General features: G+C 43.4%; 1 protein-coding gene across 3 annotated transcripts in view; it reads left to right on the top strand.

Moving 5' to 3' along the window:
- The window catches only part of AMZ2 (archaelysin family metallopeptidase 2), a 125,237-nt gene that overhangs the window by 49,584 nt on the left and 51,827 nt on the right, over window positions 1–23,826 (top strand). For all 3 annotated transcript variants that reach the window (XM_053707736.1, XM_053707718.1, XM_053707728.1), the window contains exon 5: window positions 10,585–10,748. In XM_053707736.1, coding sequence (XP_053563711.1) covers window positions 10,585–10,748 — 164 coding nt within the window. The remainder of the gene's footprint in view (window positions 1–10,584; window positions 10,749–23,826) is intronic.

Raw genomic sequence — 23,826 nt, 5'->3', positions numbered from 1 at the left:
CAGCCTCAGACACCTAGTCTCGAATAGAGACCTAAAGAAAAAACGATTGCCGCCTTATATATAACTAATACGAATCAAAAGTGCATTACAAGTTCCAATCAGTAATGCAGAAATTCAAATCAATAATGCATTACAAGTGCCAATCCGTAATGCCTAACGAATTCAAATCAATAATGCATAACAAATTCAAAACGCCAGTGCATGGGGGCGGAGCTAGCCTTGCAACAGCATGGACGCACATTTCTAGAGCTCTGCATAGTCTTTATTATAAATTGAGCAAAAGAACCTTCTAACTGGCTACCCAACACCTCAAAAACAGGTCTGAAGTATGAGGTTACCAGAGCTGACTTGCAACACAGCCCAAACCCAGAAACTTATGCGACAACCAAGCTGTGAGCCTAGTTAGCAGGCTGCCTGGAGTTGGAGTTATCTGAAAACAGCCATTCTCTACATCGCATGGCATAACCCACCCGCTTCTTCCAAAATTACTGAGGTACGACATCCACCCTTACTCTACCCCTCACTAAGACAGCTCCACAGACCACACTCGCAGACATGGAGGGGTTTAGCTACAAACTAGATGTAGCCTTTAACGACATGAAGCAAGATCTCTTCAACGTAATAGCGCTTTATACCTCCCTCCCATGTCTTACCCGTGTACAACAGGAGCCAGAAATACAGCCTACCCATGGCTTGGACAGCTGTGAATCCCAGAACCTGCAAGAGCAGCAGAAAAATATACCCAAGCTAAGAAAGGATGAGTCGCCGGTGGCACATGAGATCAGGCCCGAGTGCAGGTCACGTGGAGCTGCAGAAGACCCGCAACTGTCTATCATGGAGGCCGACATTAAACACGATCCTCTTACTTCCCGATCAGCGCCTAAGGAGCGAGGAGGTAATGAGAGAGGGCTGCTGGAAAGTGTCTCCGGAGCAGAAGCCAAGCCGTTGGGGACCCAGACAGAGGCTTACCCAGGAGATCTAGCTTAGCCACAAGAAGACGACAAACCAAGTTACCTGGCTTCCGCAATGCAGCAGCAGAGATCAGCCTGAAACCTAACAGCCTTACAGTTGACGGTGTGTATGCCATTTCAGGGGGCCCACTAGAGTGGATGTCACTAGAATCCGGGACATTTGCTGGAGATGAAGTAGCTGTAAAAGGAGTTGGCTGACTTCTTTTATCTAATGGCCCCACTCCAATTCGCTTAGTGAAAACCACTAGAAACCGAATCGGAACATAGCTCTCTATACTGAACTGCCTGCTCTAATCTGCTTAGCGCTGCAAAGATGTACTTAATCTGGGACAATTATCTGTATGACGCTGTTAGGTTGAAACGCAGGATAAAAACTCCCTCTTATGGATATCTTTTTGTTGGCACATTATATCATATACATAAGAATATACAATTGCTACTTTAGTTTTATTAGAAAATTTTGAGCTGAGTTACTTTGATGATGATGAACCTTTAGATCTGCACTTAAATATTTTAGAAGTGTATCAGGCATATGTGTGTGCATGAGCATAAAAGTTCACGCGCCTAGCATCCTAAGAAAAGATTGTCAGCTATATCACCCATAGGCAAACAATAATGTGGGCTGGCGCATTAATATTGGAACTTTAGCTTAGTTACCACACTGCGACACAGCTTACACAGCTACTGACGAATGTTTGTACATGTATTCCCTACCTTTCATAACTGTAAATGATGGTTTAAATTAGATAATGCGCTGTAATTTAGTACCAGGAACTGCATGAAAATAGTTATAATGGTTCTCATGCCTGAGTGTGTGAAAAGCTTTAAGTGTCAGCGATACTAACACTACAAGATGTAGCATTTAATGATAACATCCATTGGTGAATAACAATATGTAACACGTTTGAAGACTTGGCTTGTATGTAATGTTCAGACTCCCATATTATCTGTCTACTATATTATAGAAAAGAACACCAAATTAACTCATTATAGCTCCGCCCCCTCCCATAATGGGTCCTTTACCCACTTTCCCCCAATTCAAGCGGCTCTAGCCCGCTGCAATCTTTCTTCTCTTTCACCGTATCTTTTTTAGCTATATCCCCCCATGGCCACAGATCTCATATACAATCAAATAGTCCCTTAGCTCTCTACTGTCATACTGTAACTACTTCAGTTCGCAAAGAGTGGCCTACTAAATCCACCTTTATACAAAACAGAGATATAGCTACAATAACCAATAACTTATATCTATACTGCTCCTTATAACATATTAAAGAGACCCTACATTCACCTAGGTGAAATCCCACCTCTATACCTATTCTAAAACACAAAATTACGTATGCGTTAACTGAAAGATAATAATCATCACATCTCTGCTTAAGATTTATTGTTTACTCTTAAATTGTAACTTTTAACTGCATACCCATGTGGGCTTGCGCTGTACTGTATTGTACCGTCTTTTACTCTGGTTTGTCTCAATAAAAATGTTTAAATAAAAAAAAACCAAAAAACGGCAGTGCATAACAAATTCAAAAACAGTGCATAACAGGGATGGGAGGGTGGGGAAAGATCTTCTGGGAGTCCACAGGAACAAAGAGCAAGTGGTATCCCTGCACATCCCCTTTATAAGGTTGGTAGACCCCTCCCAACACAATGCAACATTGTAACTAAACACACACACAGCAGCAGCACTCACTCAACCAGGCCTTAACCCTTAGCTACGCTCTGGGCTATTTGCCCTGCACTTTCTTAAGGGATTAAATGCCCTACTTCTCCTGAGTGTCTGCTTGTAACCTAATTTAACCATAACTTAACACTACTTTATTGCATATAAATAACAACACAACACAGTTTGTGGGTGAAAGACCTGTGGGTCGCATTTATTGATACCAGCCGTGGAACTGGCAGGTAAACTAACCACGGGTGGCGTCAATCGGGGCCTACATTCTAACTATGTATAACCCCTTCTAGAAAATGGCCAAGGGACACTGCTGCAGACTACAAGGCGGAGATACTCACGCAGCTTTAATATTTAGGGGTTTCTCGGCCCAACAATAATCAGCCCGAGCACGCCCAAGCATACCAAGCCTGTGACGTCACCCTGACTGCAATGGCCATTATTCAAAACCTCCTTCCAGCCTGCAGCCGTGATCCTGACTACCCGCCACAAGAGACTGACCTGCATATTAAATGGTCCTGACTCTTGCCGCCACCCTATACTCTTAGGAGTAACTCCTGCCTGATGTTCTGCAAGAAAAAATCTACTCCTGCCGGTTCTAAATGAACCCCATCCTGCCTATACAAACCCTTATGGGCTGCTGAGATGTTCCCGTGGTCTATCACAAAACCCTCGAGTTCCACTACCTGCTTCCTCAGGTCCCTATTAATCTTTTTCCTGACCTGGAAAGCCGCCTTATGACACACCATGTGCCTCCATCTTAATCTAGGGATCACATTCGACCACCCGATTCGCACACCTGGAAACCAGAGTTTGAACTGCTTCAGGTCTGACTGCATTGCTCGAATTAAATCCAATGTGGGAATGGCCCCCACATCGTTGCTGCCGGCATGTAGTATCAGAATGTGGGGTTTCTCCCACCTTCTCGCGGCATTCTGCAGCAATGCAGGCAGATCTGTTCAGGCCAAGCCTCCGCGCCCTAGCCAACGTAACACAGCCCTGGACGAAGGACATCCTAGCTGCTGTCCTCCTGGCATGGCTGCAGCTCTAATTGCGGCCCAGTGCACATAAGAATGGCCGATGATCCACACCCGTACAGGACCTGGACGTGTTTCTGAAAATAAAGAAAAAGAGTTAGCCTGCTTGCAATGGACCAGATCCTCATCAAACCTTGGCCCATTCCTCTTTAGGTATCACCCCCGCAAGCCCCAAACCCTTGCACCCTTGTCACATTAACCCCCGTTCTCAAGCATACAGCGGCCTAACATAGGACTTGTACTGCTGCGACCTCCACTGCCCCAATGAGCGAATGCGATCTGAGGACCAACCCAGCTCTGCTGCTGTCGTCGCTGCCCCGACTCGAAATGAGCGTGGGGCAATCCGAGACCCATCCAGACCAGCCTTTTGCGCTACCCTACCTAAAACCTTCCCAAACTGGTATCTGGTCAGCGGGTCTCCATTAGCATGTATTAGAAACCTGGAGGAGCCTCCTGGCCGTACTTCAAGGTATGAAGATACCAGCCGTACTGGGAAACAGGTAACACCAGGTTGCCCCGGCAAGGAAAGCCAAGCCCCCCGGCCCTCTTGGTCAGTTTTTGACCTGGGAATGAACAATAGCACGGAGTCATCCACCAACCTAACATGATTGTGCATAACCCCCCCGTGACCGCCATCTTGGCACGCGGTACCAACTCGCCCACCCTTAATACGCCATGAAATGCCAGGCCGAAGGCCTCCCCGAAGAGCTGAACCTCGAAAGGCGAGGAACATATCTCTGGCAGGACCGCCAGCAACTTTACCAGCCATTCCATCGTAATGGGCTCCCTTGTGTCCCGCCGTGGAACTTCCAAACGGCCCCACCCCCTAATAAGCTGCTTCACTAAGAAGGAAGCGTATAACCTGCAGAAGAAAGCAACAGCCGATAGCCTAGAGACCACCGCCCCCTTTTTTGCTTGCTTACCTCTCAGGTCAGCCAGCCAGTGCAACAGAAATCCCTGTTCCCCTTCACAGGAAGGGAACTCACGTAGGTCGCAGAAACCTATCCACTCGCTCCAGTACCTCACTTAGGCTGACCATGTGCTGGGTGCCAACGAAGCCCGCAACAGGGGAATCAGCTGCTGTAGTCCCTCGCCATCTGCCACAAGAAAAGAGGGCAAGAAAGACCATTAGGAGCCGCGGCCGGTGCCGCTGCCCTAAATGCCTCCCACTGGAAGCGAGACAATGCGTCAGCAACTATATTCTGCACCCAAGGCACATGCCGGGCCCTAAAGTCAATGTTCCATTGCAAACATCTCAACACTAGGTGTCGCAGGTAATGCACCACCACAGGCGATGAAGCTGAAAGTCTGTTGATGGCAAACACCATGCTGAGATTATCCGTCCAGAAAATCACAGCCCTGTTACTGAACAGGTGACCCCACAGTTCCACTGCCACCAGTATAGGAAACAGTTCCAGAAAGCAAAGATTGCATGTAAGCCCTTGATTTCAATGCCTAAGAACGTCAAACACGTGCATGGTCCCTCCGTCTTATCCTCTGCCAGAGGAACCCCAAACATGGCCATCATGAACCTCATGACTTTCATTGAGGCGCATTCTTGCGAGTTGGCTGCCCCAACCAGAAGGAAATCGTCCAGATAGTGCGCAACCCTGTCACTTCCTGCAACCGAGACCACCGCCCAGTGGAGGAAAGTACTAAACGCCTCGAAATACGAGCAAGATATTGAACAGCCCATGGGAAGACAACGGTCAACATAATAACCCACTTCAAACCAACACCCCATCAGCCTGAAGGATGATGGGTGAATCGGGAGAAGCCGGAACGCGGATTCTATGTCTAACTTCGCCATCAAGGCTCCGGGGCCCCTTTCCCTGACCATAGCCAGCGCTTCGTCAAACGACTGGTAATGGACTGAGCTCAATTCTTCAGGAATGGCGTTGTTCACCGACTGCCCTTTCGGATAAGAGAGGTGCTGTATGAGCCGGAACTTACCTGTTTCCTTTTTGGGAACAACCCCCAGCGGGGAAATAACTAAGTCCGGCATTGGCAATTCCTTGAAAGGGCCGGCAACCCTACCCAAGGCCACTTCCTTCCCCAACTTCTCCCTGACTGCCTCGGGGTACTGAGAAGCCGATTTCAGGTTCTTCCTGTCTCGGGCTCCCACTACCCGACCCCCTACTGGGATAATAAAACCCCTACGCAAACCGCCAATTGAGCAGCCGCCCTATCCGGGTACCTGCTTAGCCATTTGCTGATAACCTGAACCCTAAGGGGCGAATCTGCCCTTACTCCCAGTGCTTCCTTTACCCCCGAACCGTTCAGTTTGGGTGTCTCGTTTCTTGGAGCAATCAGCTCCAGGGTGTTGTCCGCTGCAGAACTTGCAGATGTGCTTGAACGTGCACAATGTGCCCTGCTCGCACGCTTTGTCCTGGTATCGCCAGCACACACCCCCTTGCCACCGTTGAAAGCGCAATGCCTGCCTACTCCCCGGCGATACTGCCATTGAGCCTCCCTGCGCCCTCCTTTCCGCATCAAGATGCGCTCAGAGGTGCAAGTCCATCGTACCGAAATCAAGTAATGGGTTGCCCACCTTCTTCTTATGATATAGCATATCGTACTCTCTCCAAGCACCATCAGCAAACTTCCTATGTATTGCATCAATGGTGTCGACGTACTTAAAGAGGGCAGTACCCTGATCGGGAAACCTCTCCAAATAGCAGGTGGCGTATACACGGAAACACTGATGCCACTCCTCAAATGTATCGGGCCGCCTAAATTTCTTAGGGCCCGTACCGTCCTCTGCCATTTCCTTAAACTTAAATGCCTCTGCAGACAATTTGAAGTTTCGAACATGTTTACATACTTACCGTCCTGGATACGCTTCACCGTCTTAGACTTGAGGTGTGCATGTAAACTGTGTACCTGGCACAAATAAGTATCCCCATGTACTGCTGCTTTCCTGTTCACTGCCTGTGGTGACCCCCCAGCAACCCCTAGGAGTTGAGATGACTGCGCCACACTACTGGCATTGCCATCCCCGTGATTGCCCCTACTCATCTTTCTCAACATTCTGTACATCCTCCTATGCCCTTTCGTGTGCAATCCCAGGGACCCATCTATCTCAGACCCTGATCCTGACCCGCTAGAACTGGAGGAATCACACCGCCCCCTAGGTAAACCAATTTGGTACTCACCAGATGAAGTACCCGATGAGGCCTGGCCCTGTCCAGAAGTACTGCTGACGCCTCTAGGCACGAGAGCTCCGGAACTCTGAGTCGCCATGTCCCTACTGGATGAGGATGCACCGGGTACCTGCAAAATAGAAGCCAAGAGGGGAGTACCTCGGGAAGAGCCAGCCGTCTCCTCCCTATCCCCCCCGACCCCGAATTCATGATACCCTTCCCGGTCGCTATCACTCACACCGCACGCCAAACTCCCATCATCATCCGTACTGGTGGCCTGCCCACTTGTATAATCCTCCTGAAATCTCACTGTCCTAGCCCTACCTTGAGACTTCGATCCCCTGGCCTGTCTCACCGCCCCCCTCCCGGGGCTTTCTAGGCCTTCCCCAGGGTTATCGCTAATGCTAGCATGCCCCCTTTTTACAGCCCCTCTTGTGGCTATCTGACCTGACCGTGCCGGTGAGGTCCTGCTGGGCGTCAACGTACCCTGCAGGCCCTGCTCCTGGAGCTCTGCCATAGCAGTGTCACCCCTTGAGCCCTGTGCCACACTGGCCCCCTTATTTGCGGCTCTAGCCACGGGGGCCTTCCCTTTATTCTGTGCCGCAGCGCATGCAGGAGCCGCCTTGGCTTTGCCCCCTCCTGAAGTGGGCCGCGAGCGCGAGGAGGGTGCCCTCTCGGCCTCCCCTCCTTTACTGCATGCTCTTACTGAAGCTCTTGTTCGCACACCCTGCTGTGCCACCCCCTGGGGGGCCTTGCTGCCCCGCTTCCACGCTCACACTTGTCCCCTGACTCCTTACTGCCACGCCTTGCTCCGGCCTAAGCTGCGCCCCCCCGGCCTGCTGAGGCCTAACATGCATGCCCCCAATAGTGGGTGTCCCCCCCCGAGGTGCTCCCTTCTTACCTTTGGAGCCCTGGGGGGATGATCCGCTCCGTTCGCTGGCCAGATTGTGAGTGCCGCGAGCGGAAGTGACATCCCCGGAAGTGATGTCATGATGCGCGATGCCACCGGAAGTCGACGTGGCGGCCATCTTGGACGAGGAAGCCTGTGGCGACGGACCGGAGGCCTGCGCACTACGAGGGACCGAAGCCTGGGCCTGAAGTACCTCCGCACCCGATGCCGCACCCACGAGGACCGACGCCAGGGACTGCAAGAGGGAGACCGCCGCCACCACGGATTCCCCGGAGAGGACCACCAACGCAGGTAAGGCCGCACTGCTCCCACTACCCGCGCCAACGGAACCCTCCCCAGGGATACCCGCCGAACCCCTCTGTGACTCCCCAGGCCCAGAAAATACAGGCCCCTGCCTAAGGCCCACTTTGGAACCCCCGGATGGATTACCGGGACCCCCGGAGCAGAACCCGGAACTCCCTTGGGACCCCTAGGCCCGCATTGCCCACTTTGCATGCTCGCTTGCCCCTGGGCCTGCTCAGGCCCTGAAGGACAACTGTCTAGACCGACCGGCTGATAAGCCTGTCCTGCCTCAGCATCCCCTACCAGGTTCTCCCGTGCAGGAGAAGAAAATAAATCAGGGCTACCCTCCCCACCCAGGGGAGAAACCTCCAAACATAGCCCAGACACATTGCCCTGACCCACCGTAACATTTCCTGATGGGGATGGTGCGACCCAATCGATGTCCTCTAACTCCTTCTCTTCCCACTCTACAGATTCGCCTTCCATTTGAAATGCTGCAAGCTGCGATGCTGAAAGATCTTCTGGGAGTCCACAGGAACAAAGAGGAAGTGGAATCCCTGCACATCCCCTTTATAAGGTTGGTATACCCCTCCCAACACAATGCAACATTGTAACTAAACACACACAGAAGCAGCACTCACTCAACCAGGCCTTAACCCTTAGCTACGCTCCGGGCTATTTGCCCTGCACTTTCTATGTGTGTGTATGTGTGGGTATGTTTGTGTGTGTATATGTATATGTGTGTGTGTGTGTATGCAGATATTAGCTCGCACTTGCCTATAGCTGGATCAATACAAAAATAACTTTGAACTTGTAATCTGGGCTTATAAATTGAAGCAGTATATATTTGGCTCAAGTGATTTGAATGCATTATAGTGCTAAAACTTATGCACTGCACATGTAATCTAGGCAATAGTTACAGCTATCTCCCGAACAGCAATGCATTACGGGGAACTAGTCAAACACAGCTGGTGAGTCTATGACAAGAGGCATATGTCTGTACCAAACAATACCAGGATAGCTCCCAGTAGTGCATTACTGCTCCTGAGCTTCAGGGGGTGTTAAACCTGTCCTCAGGCGTCCTTAGCAGGTCAGATGTAATAACCAAGTTTACTAATCAGCTGATTATTTCACTTGTGCCCAATTTCAGATATCCTGAAAATCTGGCCTGTTAGGGAGAACAGGTTTGGAAACCTCTGCTCTATTAAAATAATGAAAGTAAAATTTTTACTTTAATGTCCCTTTAAACCTGCATCTAAACTTTTTCTAAATCTTTAGTATTTACTCTCCTATGTGAGCCCCTGGTGTTTTTGTTGTTATCTGAGATAAAACAGAATTGTACTTTGTATGGAACCATTTACATATGTCCATTAGATGGCGCTAGAGGAAAAGCAATCTGTTAGTCATCCCAATAGACGCTTAATTTGTGTTTGTAGATCAATATTTCTCTATTGCCTTTTCAAATATACATTGTTAAAAATGAAATGCACAGAAAAGTTTTACATTAAAGCATTTTTTTCTATATACAGTAAGTGCTTTCAATTGACTGATGCATTTATATTTTGATTATTATGTTCCATTAAAAGGACATGAAACCCAAAGTATTCTTTTGTGATTCTGATAGATTACATGATGTTAAATACCTTTCCAATGTACTTCTATTATCTAATGTGCTTTGTTCTCTTTATATCCTTTGTTGAAAGGATAAGAGGCTGCACATATATAACTCTTGTTGACTTACTGATGTGTTCAGCTAACTCCTAGTAGGGGATTCCAGCTCCTTCAATAAAGGATACCAATAGAATGAAGAACATTTTATAATAGAAGTAAATAGGAAAGTTGTTTAAAATTGTATGCTCTGAGTTATGAAAGAAAATTTTTGGGTTTCATGACATGAAAATGTTTTTCTGTTCTTTCTAAAAGAGCATGTTTTGCTATGTACAGTATTAAGGTGCTTTGTTTTTTTTAAAAAAACTCAGTTGTAAAATCAAAGACTTCCTGTTAGTTTCACTTTAAATAGCTTTTATTTAAAGGGACACTGAACCAAAATTTTTTCTTTTGCCATTCAGATAGAGCATGCAATTTTAAGCAACTTTCTAATTTACTCCTATTATAAATTTTTCTTCGTGCTCTTGCTATCTTTATTTGAAAAAGAAGGCATTTAAGCTTTTTTTTTTTTGGTTCAGTACTCTGGACTGCAGTTTTTTATTGATGGATGAATTTATCAGCAAGGACAACCCAGGTTATTCACCAAAAATGGGCCGGCATCTAAACTTACATTCTTGCATTTTAAATAAAGATACCAAGAGAATGAAGTAAATTTGATAATAGGAGTAAATTAGAAAATTGCTTAAAATTTCATGCTCTATCTGAATCACAAAAGAAAAAATTTGGGTTCGGTGTCCCTTTAACCTTTTTTTGTACAAAGACAAATATTTTAAAAAGTTCTTTAACTTCTGCTCTTTTAAGTACATGATAGAAATGTTGAGAGATATGTACCTTTAAGTAAAAAACCTATTTGTTATTGTGATCCTGTCTGTCTACTTGTTTTCTATTTCTGCAGGTACTGGGATCTTTAGCTTTGCCCGCTATGACGATGATTTTTACAGTAACAGTTACAAAGGAAGAGTAAAAAAGACCAAGGAACTTATTCAAGGAAACTATTCAGTTTTCAAAGGATATTATACTCCCCAAATTACTAGCACACTGCTCCTGAGGTCTTGCAAGGTACAGTATATATGTACAATATGTGCCAAAATGTGAAATAAAAAGTACATGCAAAACAAATTTACAGCTTTATGCTATTCAATAGCGATTCATCAATGTCCTTGTTTGCTTATTGATTCCTGCCTGAGACAATAAGTACATACACTTCACATTTGCTCTTGACATTCCTAACTCATTATTTATATATGTATATATTCATTATACAGTATATATATATATAGATAGATATGCTGGCTTGTAGCAGTAGAAGTAGCACTAGCTACTACTTTGACTTATTTTAGTTTAAATTGCTGCCCAGCTGCTTCTCTACTGCCGTAAAGGTGTTCCCCATAAGAAATAAGGTGTCAATGAATTTCTACTAACAAACTAACACCTAGATTACGAGTTTTGCGTTAGAGGCTGTGCAGTGCTAACGAGCAGTTTTCCCTCACCGCTCACATGCAACGCTGGTATTACGAGTTTTCAGAAACCCGTCGTTAAAAGACAAGAAGTGAGCGTTGACCAAAATTTTGCTCATTACCGCACACCAATAGGATTGAAGTTCAATCCTATTGGCTATTCCAATCAGCCTATAGAATGCGAGCTCAATCCTATTGGCTGATTGCATCAGCCAATAGGATTTTTTCTACCTTCATTTCGATTGGCTGATAGAATTCTATCAGCCAATCGGAATCTAAGGGACGCCATCTTGGATGACGTCACTTAAAGGGACACTGAACCCAAATTTTTTCTTTCGTGATTCAGATAGAGCATGACATTTTAAGCAACATTCTAATTTACTCCTATTATCAAATTTTCTTTATTCTCTTGGTATATTTATTTTAAATGCAAGAATGTAAGTTTAGATGCCTGCCCATTTTTGGTGAACAACCTATGTTGTCCTTGCTGATTGGTGGATAAATTCATCCACCAATCAAAAACTGCTGTCCAGAGTTCTGAACCAAGCAAAAAGCTTAGATGCCTTCTTTTTCATATAAAGATAAAAAGAGAACAAAGAAACATTGATAATAGGAGTAAATTAGAAAGTTGCTTAAAATTGCATGCTCTATCTGAATCACGAAAGAAAAAAATTGAGTTCAGTGTCCCTTTAAAGGAACCGTCATTTAGTAAGAAGACGTCGATTGAAGATGATGCTCCGCGCCGGATGTCTTGAAGATGGACCCGCTCTGCGCCGGGTGGGTGAAGATAGAAGATGCCGTCTGGATGAAGACTTCTGCCCGTCTGGAGGACCACTTCACCCAGCTTGAATGAAGACTTATCCCGGCTTCGTTGACGACTTCGACCCGGCTTAGATGAAGACTTCTCCCGGTAAGTCGATCTTCAGGGGGTTAGTGTTAGGTTTTTTTAAGGGTGTATTGGGTGGGTTTTATTTTTAGGTTAGGGCTTTGGGCAGCAAAAGAGCTAACTGCCCTTTTAAGGGCAATGCCCATCCAAATGCCCTTTTCAGGGCAATAGGGAGCTTAGGTTTTTTTAGTTAGTATTTTATTTGGGGGTTGGTTGTGTGGGTGGTGGGTTTTACTGTTGGGGGGGTTGTATGTATTGTTTTTTTTTTTCAGGTAAAAGAGCTGATTACTTTGGGGCAATGCGATAGATAAAGTGATGTTAGGATCAGCACTCCTGGGTCATCCCCTCCATATGTAACACTGCAGGATTTGCAGGAAATAGGTGCTCAAACCTTCACAGACCCCCAACCAAGATCTGAAGGAATCAAATAGGACAAAAGGATGAAGGTAGCACTCTCAGCAACTGGAAAACACCTTTAATAGGAGCAACGTTTCAAGGCTACTTGCCTCTTTCTCAAGCTTACACAAACTGAAAAGTGAACAAGACTTTATTCACATGGCAATTAGTGGAGGGCCAATCCCCAAGCTCACAAGGGGCGTGTGCACTATGACATCACACTTACAGAGAAAAATTCAATTGTTAACCCATTAGAGACTAACTGGAGGATTGGTTCAACAACTAAATACAATAATAAAACAAAAGCAATTACACAGAGACTGGAGATAGCATAATAGGATCAAAAATAAAAATGTTAAACAAAAATAAAAAGCAAAATACTTAAACAGCAACAGTATTTTAAATTAGTGGCAAGAGATCAAACTCTCTATTGAGTCCTTTAGGTGACATGGTGTCTAATTGCCAAATCCATTTGGCCTCTCTATACAATAAGTCTCTCAACCTGTCTCCTCCTCTGGGTTTTTTATTGGCATGGTCAATCACCATGAATCTTAATTGATTGACTTGATGGCCTTTTTCCAGAAAATGTGAGGGGACAGGAAGATGAGACAATTTCTCATTGCCAATACTGGACTTGTGCTGACAGAAGCGGTCCTTGACCTTCTGAGTGGTCTCACCTATGTATAGTAAACCACATGGGCACTTAAGTGCATAAACTACGTATGTAGAGTTACATGTAAAATACCCTGGGATCTTAAATTTCTTGCCTGTGTATGGATGAGATATTTCTCCACCTTTAATTACGCTGTTACATTGTGCACACCCCAGGCATGGAAAAGTTCCATTCCTAGGGGTACCCAAAAACGTTTGACCCTTAGTAGAGGTATTAACATACGCATGCACCAATTTTTTGCCCATAGTATTGCCTTTACGATAAGCTGCTCGTGGGACTTTAAATTCTGAAATCTCTGGACAAGCCTCCTTCAGCACAAACCAATATTTTTTGATTATATGAAAAATGCTCTTACTCATGGTACTAAAAGTACTCACAAAAGAGATCCTATTTGAATAGACTGTGTTTTTAGCTACAGGATCAACAGTAGGATCTACCTGGATCTGATTAAGTTCATGTGGGCTATACCCTCTCTTGATGAATTTCTCCACCATCTGACCTGATCTTGCCTGACGTTTCTCTGGGTCACTGACAATTCTATTAACTCGTATGAGTTGGGACTTAGGTACACTTTTGAATGTTCTAGGGGGATGAAAGCTAGATCTATGCAACAAAGTGTTGCGATCAGTAGGCTTTGTGTATAAATCTGTCTCCAATTTACCTCCTGAGACATATACCATGGTGTCAAGGAACTCAATATTAGTGGTACTTGATTTTGCACTAAATCTTAAAAATGGGACTTCCCTTTCTATATCACCTTTCAATATATCGAGTTCCTCTTGGGTGCCCCGCCACAAGATGAAGAGGTCATCTATATAGCGAATCCACCCTAAACACCTTTTCTGAAACAACGGATGAGTGTAAACATACTTTTCTTCCACCCAATTCATTGTTAAACAGGCGTAAGATGGGGCCACATTTGACCCCATCGCGTCCCTTTCTTTTGTAGATAGAAATAATTGTCATACATAAAGTAATTGTTAGTTAATACCAACTCAAGTAGCCTGGTCAGAAAATCACATTGTACATCACTGTAAAGACCACATTTGGATAGTGCATCATGTACACTCTCAACCCCCACACCATGGGGGATGACAGTGTACAATGATGCCACATCCCAAGTCGATAACAAAACATCTTGTAAATCATCAAATTGTTGAATTTTAGATATAAAATCCAAAGTATCTTTAACATAGGATTTGCCAGAACTAACTAGAGGTGACAGAATCTTGTCTAGAAACTGGGCTGTGGGGCTTAATACTGAGCCTATTCCCGCCACAATAGGGCGGCCAGGAGGGTCAATTAAGCTCTTGTGAATTTTGGGCATCACATAAAAAACTGGAGTGACAGGATTCTTAATGAGTAAAAACTGGGCCAGTTTTTGACTAATAATATCATAACGAATACCCCTTTCAATCTCTTTCTTAAGTATTTTAACAATATCTCTAAGGGGGTCACTATCCAGTCTTTTATAAACATCGGAGTCACCCAACTGTCTCAGTATCTCAGTATTATATTTTGTAGTGTCCAGAATAACCAAGGCTCCGCCTTTGTCGGCCGGCTTGATGGTAATGTCTCTGTCGTTCTGTAAAGATCTAAGGGCCTGATATTCTTTTCTGGTCACATTATAATTCCTTTGTTTCTGTTTGTGTTTGTCAACCGCTGCTTTAAATTCAGTTTCCACAGTCTTAATGTAGGTCTCCACAGCTGGATTATCCCCTGAGGGGTTAAATGTACTTTTACTATGCAGTCCCAGGTTACTGATATCAAACATCTCTGGGTTGGAATCCAATGGGGGATTCATAATTGGCCTAGTGGGATTATTAAAGAAGGCCTTCAATCTAAGTAACCTAAAGAATCATGTGAGGTCAATTATCAGGGCAAACAGGTCAGGTTCCTCAGTGGGGCAAAACGATAACCCCTTATTGAGCACAGAAATGTCATGAACAGTCAATATCCTAGAAGACAGATTGACTACATTTACCTCTTCCTGCGTTGTTGGTGGGATCTCGCTCGGGTGTCCACTCCTCGGCCCACCGCCGCCTCTCCTGGTCCTCCGCTGCTTGCAGTACTTGTCCCTGCCCCTAAAAAAGGAGCAGACTGGGTGGAAGTGATAACCGCATTACTTGGCTCTGTGATCGATCCTTCAGACCCCGATGATGATCCAGTATTGGATCCGGCATTCCGCCGTGTGTAATAGTTGGGTCTCCTGGCAAACGTATTGCCTGATCTCCTCCTGCCGCGGTTCCACCTGTAAACGCTTCCGGTAGCGTAATCTTGTTCGTCGCGCCTGAACTTGGGGCAATGCGAGGCGGGAGTGCGGCAGTTTAGGGGTTAATATGTTTATTATAGTGGCGGCGACATTGGGGGCGGCAGATTAGGGGTTAATACATGTATTTTAACTAGGTAGACTAGTTAGTAAATAGTTATTTACTATTTACTAGCTACCTAGTTAAAATAGATACAAATTTACCTGTAAAATAAAACCTATCCTGTCTTACACTAACACCTAACATTACACTACAATTAAATCAATTACTGTATATTAATTAAATACAATTAACTAAATTACAAGAAAAATAAACACTAAATTACACAATATAAAAAAGAAATGATCAAATATTTAAACTAATAACACCTAATCTAATAGCCCTATCAAAATAAAAAAGCCCCCTCCCCCAAAATAAAAAAAACCCTAGCCTAAACTAAACTGCCAATAGCCCTTAAAAGGGCCTTTTGCAAGGCATTGCCCCAAAGAAATCAGCTCTTTTACCTGTAAAAAAAAATACAAACAACCCCCCAACAGTAAAACCCACCACACACACAACCAAACCCCCCAAATAAAATCCTATCTAAAAAACCTAAGCTCCCCATTGCCCTTAAAAGGGCATTTGGATGGGCATTGCCCTTAAAAGGGCATTTAGTTTTTTTCCATTGCCCAAACCCTAAGCTAAAAATAAAACCCACCCAATAAACCCTTAAAAAACCTAACACTAACCCCTGAAGATCCACTTACAGTTTTTGAAGACCGGACATCCATCCTCATCAAGCCGGGAGAAGTCTTCATCCAAGCGGGCAGAAGTCCTCAACGAAGCCAGGAGAAGTCTTCATCCAAGCGGCAAAAAGTGGCATCTTCTTTTTTCATCCTTCTGATGCGAAGCGGCTCCATCTTCAAGACATTCGGCGCGGAGCATCCTCTTCTGTCGATGGCTACTGAAGAATGAAGGTTCCTTTAAGGGACGTCATCCAAGATGGCATCCCTTGAATTATGATTGGCTGATAGAATTCTATCAGCCAATCGGAATTAAAGTTGAAAAAATCCTATTGGCTGATGCAATCAGCCAATAGGATTGAGCTCGCATTCTATTGGCTGTTTCAATCAGCCAATAGAATGCGAGCTCAATCCTATTGGCTGATTGGATCAGCCAATAGGATTGAAGTACCTGCACCTTACAAGCCCACTAGCTATTAGTATAAATATGTATACATGATTCACATAGTCTGAGAACATATATTAAACACTATACACTGTATACTAGCAGTTTTAAGCATTTTTAGACACTTTTTAAAAAAAAAAAAAAAACAGGTTACTGTTGCTTTACGTTTAGCGCGGTCAGCTTAGCGCTCTCAGAATTTGCTTCTGAGCTATGCACAGCATGTTTTATTTCACCTGCGCTAAATTTATTGCTTTCCTAAGATATGGTCCACGGCTTGAGTACTTACTGTTGGAAATATCACTCTTGGCCAGCAGTAGGAGGTAAAGAGCACCACAGTTAAACTGTTAAGTATCACTCCCTTACCCACAACCCCCAGTCATTCTCTTTGCCTTTGGTGCATGGAGGAGATGAAGTTTAGGCATCTGAAGAAAATTTTTGATTTCATCTACAAGCAAGTTTTGGGGTATAGCCGTATTCCACGTCATTCCTTGCAGTCGGGTAGTGGTGGCACTGGCTTTAAAGCAGTTAGGAACTTGTAAAGAGATACTTATTGCATTTTCCAACAATTGCTGCCCTAGTTTAGAAAGACCAGAGTTGGCTACTCTGTTCTTTCTTTTTCAAAGGTCTCTGTGAAGAAACGGTGTCTTCTCATACCTTGTAACTCTCTACATGCCGGACAGCGGAGCAGGTGCTTTTTCTTCCAGTTGGAGGGAGACCATGCACTTAACAAATTAAAAGACACTGCTTTTTTTTTATTTTTTTTTTAAACATTTTTATTGAGGAACTGCATAGTACAAATAGCAAACATACATAAGAATGTACATTGGTGATAATACAGATGTTATATAATAAACAGATATTCATTAGGTATTTAGAGAGTCCTCTGTTTTTGTTTATGATTTCTGCCCCTGTAAATACAATTCAGGTCGCTCTTGGACCTTATCATTTAAATTAAGGTAATGTTAGGGACCATTATGAACAAAATAAAGAAAGCAGTATCAACGAAAATAAAAGAAAAAACAAAAAGATAAGCCAAACACACAAAGAGATAAACATTATGGGAGAGAGACATAGATTAAACCTTCAGGTGTCATTTTGAAGAAGACTAGTAAATTCACACTCTATATTTTGTGTTATACAAGGGGACAACACAGCATTGAACATTGCTAAGGAATTATTGCTCCAAATATTCCAACTCTGACCATTAAAATTATTAATAGTACTTAATGACTTAAATATGGCAACCGAGTTTGCATAATACATGAGTAACAAATGCCCCACAGGAAGGGCTTATGATTAAGGATTGTTGTCTACATGGTGATACATATAATTCAATATGATTTACATAAAGACCCACATCATCTTATTAAAGATTAAAGTATGTCCTACTTCGCCCATGGCCTCGGTCGCAGGCCACTAAGCAATCTTAAATTATGGCATGTTGTGGGTATCTTCAATGTTGTCCTAAAGTATACTTCTATCGGTTAAAATGCTCCACCGGTAGCCCCCCTCTTACCCTCAGCAGAAACAAACAAAAAAGGCATTATTAGGACTATAACTATATCTGCAGGATTAATGTCAATAACATAGTATCATGAATAGCAAAATTGACGTAGTAATGTTCTGATACAATCCTGTGGAGTCATATAATGTGCCATAGCTGCCACCCATATTTTAAATTAAACACATACCTGATAAACCAAATGGCTAAAATATAAGTAACAGTGCAACTGGGTTAAATATTAATACTGTACGAGCTGGAGTTCAGAGTTATGTTTAGCCCCAAGGTTTAATTTACCCATTTGGGATTACAGAATCACATGAGTCCCCATATAAAACAGGAGAAGAATGGCTCAGGAGAAGAGAAAAAGTTTTATGTGTAGCCACAAATTCATACACCATGCGGAGATCACTCTGTATCATTTGAGGTGCCTCTGAGGATTGATGACTTTGAGCATAGGTGCCAAACATAGCCGCCAATGCAGAGAGCGACTGCGACTCAGCTGTGGCCTCCCGAGGGTCCCCCCAGAAGCCCTTCGCATTCACCATCAGTAGACTGTGTCCTCTCATCCACTGAAGCCCGCTTGACCTGCTGGGTGAATGCAAAGTCTCATACCTTGTTGAGTTCTTCTGCTCCGGAACTGTTGCGTGTGGGCTACTTGCCATCTCTAGTGTCGGCATAGCCTGCCGCGGTTCGCGGAGTAAGATACCTTCAGCGGGCCCCACTTGTGTGCTGGATAAATCTAGGGAGAACTCCTCCGTGTGTTCAGCAATTGCAGGTATGAAGCGCTTCATGAGAATGTCATATGGAGCGTTATCACGTAGTTGCTGGCACATTAATTCAAGTTTACGCATCGTTCAAGGAAATGATCATTCTTGTCTGGTTCTCCCGCAGTAGCCATCTTAACTACGCAGTGTGTATTGTTTCGCTTCAAATTCTAGTGATGCAATTGTGCAAATCCAGAAGGTAGTATATTCATATATCTCAATGTGTTATTTCTGAAAAAGTCAGTAAGGCAGATACCTGCTGCCAGCACTGAAAACCCGGTGGAGCCGGGGGAGGTCGTTACCTATAGATAGGCCGCCGCCTTAGGTCTTGATCGCCCGAACTATAGCTCTGTTATCATAAAAAACAGCAAACAAAGAGTATGATATAGCCACCGTAACTCCAGTGACTGTGATATGTTAAAATATTCAGGTGGTTTAGTTGTAAAGTGCTCTTAAATCAGCGGATTATAGAGAGTTCCTACAGAGCTTATAGTAGATGCGTCCTATCAGGTACGCTGCTCGGACACGCCCCCCCGACACTGCTTTTTTTATTGGGACATAGATTATCCTGTTGTATGGGTTACACTGGGGCATGAAGCAGGCACTGTAGCATGTGTAAGACTAACATTTAAACTTTTAAAAAGAAAGGGTAAAATATTTTTATTAGGCTTTATTTTCTGACACAGATTTACTTGATAAAACAATACAAGTTTAATCTGAAAGTAAGGCTGAATTTTCTATTTCAGCAGCTTATTAATTTCCCCTTTGCTTTAAATAAAACGATCCAACATTTTAAACTGTCCGACTTGAAAAACCGGATATTTCTGGTACTCAGAGTACCAGGAAGCTTTTTTAAAGTTTATTTGATGTTTATTAAATGTTTTTTCTTTACTTTTCTCACATAATTTTAGCTGGGGATCGATTCTAATTTGGGATAAAATTTAAAGTGTATTTTTTCCTTGGCTTATTTTAATTGAATATTAAAATCTTTGAAACTTATCTGTACACGTTTATTTACTGTTTCACAACATGTCTGATATGGAGCAAGAGCCTGCTCTCATGAATTCATGCTTTTTATGTTTAGATGCACAAATTACAGCTCCTATGCAATCTTGTTCTTCATGAAAATTTTGCAAAATAAAGGTCACATTTTTGAGCCTAATGACTCTCAGGATAATGCTGTTAAAATAATACCTCCGCTTTCTCCTGCTAGGTCCCAAGCCTCAATGGCATCACATGCAGTGCCCTTCTGTTCCTCTATAACTCTTAGTGGAGTTTATTTAAAAGCAGAAATTGCTGCCCAGGACCCCAGGTATCTTCAGCATTATCTGCAGCATTAGCTGCCATTCCCAGATTATAGGGAAAATGCAAGAGGAAATCTAGAAATTCAGAAAGTAAGGTGCCTGTTCTCAGTTCTGCTTCCCAAGCTGCCCTTTCTCATAAGTCTGATGAGGAAGATACATCAGGACTTTCTGAGGGTGAAATCTCAGATTCGGACAGTATAATTCCTTCTTCTGAGACTGAGGTGGTATCATTCAGATTTAAGCTTTAACACCTTTGTGTATTGTTAAAGGAGGTTTTAGCTACTTTAGATGACTCTGATACCCCTGTCATTGTCACTCCTAAGAAATCTAGTAAACTTAATAGTTTCTTTGATGAACCTTCCACTTCTGAGGTTTTTCCTGTGCCGGACCGTGCTAGGGAGATTATCTCACAGGAATGGAAGAAACCAGGGGTGTTTTTTTCCCCCGTCTCCCATTTTTAAGAAAATGTTCACTGTCGAGGACTCCATTAAAGACCCTTGGAATACTGTACCAAAAGTTGAAGGGGCCATTTCCACTCTGGCTAAGAGAACCACTATTCCTATTAAACATAGCTGCTTTTTTAAGGATCCGATGGACAAGAAGCTGGAGGCTTATTTGAAAAAGATATATGTTAATCAAGGTCTCCAATGGCAACCTGTGGTGTGTATTGCCACCGTGACTAGTGCGGCATCTTATTGGTTCGACGCCTTGTCTGATTCTCTTCAAGTAGAGACTTCCTTGGATGCCATTTTACAGGTTGTTAGACTAGGAGCTAAAACTTCTAGTTTCGCTGGCCTAGCCACAGCTCCCAGAATTTTTTCAAAGGTTCTGGGGGCCCTTTTGGCAGTGATCCATTCTCGTGGAATTGCTGTGGCACCCTACCTGGACGACATATTGGTTCAGGCACCATCTTTTCAACAAGCAAAATCTCACACAGAGATATTGTTGTCTTTTCTTTGTTCCCACGGATGGAATGTGAATCTGGAAAAAAAGCTACCTTTCCCCTGATAGAAGAGTAGTGTTCATAGGGACCATAATAGATTATCTATTGATAAAGATTTTTCTGACAGAGGTCAGGAAAAACAAAATAATTTCCTCTTGCCTCTCTCTTCAGGCTACTGCTCATCTTTCAGTGGCTCAATGTATGGAGGTAATCGGTCTGATGGTGGCTTCCATGAAAATCATTCCTTCTGCTCGATTCCATTTGAGAGCTCTCCAGTTGTGCATGCTCAGACAATGGAATGGCGACCATGCAGATCTATCTCAGAGAATAGAGTTAGATCAGTCATCAAGGGATTCTCTCCTGTGGTGGATTTCTCAGGAACATCTGTCTCAGGGCACATGCTTTCGGAGACCTTCCTGGGTGATCGTGACCACGGACACCAGCCTGCTGGGCTGGGGAGCAGTCTGGAACTTGTTAAAAGCAAAGGGCCCAAACAACCTACAACACCATCAAACTTTCGCCCTATATCATTATTAAATATCAATGTTAAACTGTATGCCAAGATCCTCACGACCCGTTTGAATAGGATCCTTCCCAGTTTGATACATACGAATCAGGTAGGCTTCACAGGTAGCTATCTTTTTGTACTCCTGGATATGCAATAAAATTTGAAGATAACTCTATTGGAGTGCTGCTATTCACTTTTTGTTCAGGCTTCACACCCCACCGTGAGGCCAGGGATAATACTACCAAGATCATTAATCTTATAGACTATGTCACTAAACACAAGATCCCCTCGGTCATACTCTCTATGGATGCTGAAAAAGCTTTTGACCGCTTAAGCTGGTCATTCTTGTCCTGTGCCCTTGCCAGGTTCAGATTTAACTCTGAATTTATCCACAAAATTTTTGCTCTTTATAACACCCCTACGGCCAAAATTAAACTAAACGATTCTCTATCACAACCATTTTATATCAGTAATGGCACCAGGCAGGGATGTCCTCTATCTCCGACTCTGTTGGTTTTGGCGATGGAGGTCTTGGCGACATATATACGAACTTCCCAAACCATTACAGGAGTTAACGTCAAACAAATAGAATATAAAACCTCTCTGTATGCAGATGATATAATTCTTACCTTAACAAACCTAGATACCTCCATTCCTTCCCTGATGACGCTGTTAGCTACCTATGGCAACTTCTCTAATTTTCACATAAACTATTCTAAATCTGAATTCCTGAGTATTGGAATGTCACAAGAAAATTTAGAACTCCTCAAAACACACCACTTCCAACATCAAAACATAGCGTTAAAATATTTAGGCATCAGGCTCACCCCACACTTAAATAAACTAGCCACTCTAAATTTTGATCCCCTCAAGACCCATATTATCTCCACGTTACAATCATGGGCACATAGGCCCCTGTCCTGGCAGGGCAGAATTAATGCGGTTAAGATGATTATACTCCCTAAAATCCTATATATACTGCAAACACTTCCTATACCGATCCCAGATTCCACAATATACACTTTACAAAAACACATTAATGCATTTATATGGAATAATAAATGCCCTAGGGTCGCCACAAACATTTTATATAGACCTAAGTTACAAGGAGGCTTAGGAGCCCCAAACATCATGTTATATCGATATGCAACATTTCTAAACAGAATTACAGATTGGTGCAAACACACAAATCACAAGGAGTGGGTATCACTAGAAAGAGAACTAACCGACTGTGATCACATAGGAGGAAAATGCTGGCTCATGAACCCGCACAATAAAATGTATTCCAACCTTCATTCTCCTATCTCTGAGACTTTTAAAATATGGAATAAAGTTCTAAAAAAATATAAAACTATATCGACGCTAAGATCCCCCTTAACACCTCTATCTAATAACACCAACTGTCCCTTGAATTTAACATTGCTCGACCCAAATGACCATACGATACATAGAACAATGCCGTTACCTACTAATACAAAACGGCAAGCTCAAAGCTAAAGAGGACATTATTAATATTCTAGGCCCTACGACTCAAGGATGGTTCAAACTTCAACAAATATCACACTATCTCCTGACTCACCCAAACAAAAAGATATCTTCAGATCATTAACACCGTTTGAGACATTATGCTACATGCCATTCCCACATTCGGGACTTCTTTCTTTATCTTACAAATTACTCATGTCACACCAATACAGTAATCCCCCATCATATGTGGCAAAGTGGGAGGAAGAACTTGAAGACCACCAACCACCAAAAGTGTGGCAAAAAATTTACCAACACATGAGTTCCTCTGTATCCTCTACATCCATTTCTGAAATGAACATGAAACTCCTTAGCAGGTGGTACTATACTCCAGACAGGTTGGGTAAAATGGTGTCACATTATAGCACTGATTGCTGGAGGGGGTGCTCAGTTAGAAGGACCATCACACATATTTGGTGGACTTGCCCTATAGCTCAACAATATTGGTCGCTCATCAGGAATGAGATAGCACTGGTTATTGGGACCTCGATCCCACTTCAACCATGGGTATTTCTGTTTAATATATTCCCTCCCTTGAAGTGTTCATTACGACTTAAATTACTAAACATTATGGTAAATACAGCTAAACGCTATATCCCATACTATTGGAAACAGCTTACTCTACCATCCACACAACTCTGGAGAAATAAGTTCACTATAAGTATAGAACTTGAACAATACCATTACCTAAGATGCAAGAAGTTAGATGAATTTCTCTCAATCCGCCTCCTCTGGGAAGAA

Source organism: Bombina bombina, chromosome 1, assembly GCF_027579735.1.
Source record: "Bombina bombina isolate aBomBom1 chromosome 1, aBomBom1.pri, whole genome shotgun sequence".
Classification (NCBI taxonomy): Eukaryota; Metazoa; Chordata; class Amphibia; order Anura; family Bombinatoridae; genus Bombina; species Bombina bombina.
The sequence above is the reverse complement of the archived record's forward strand: the minus strand, read 5'-3'. Positions and strand labels throughout refer to the sequence as shown.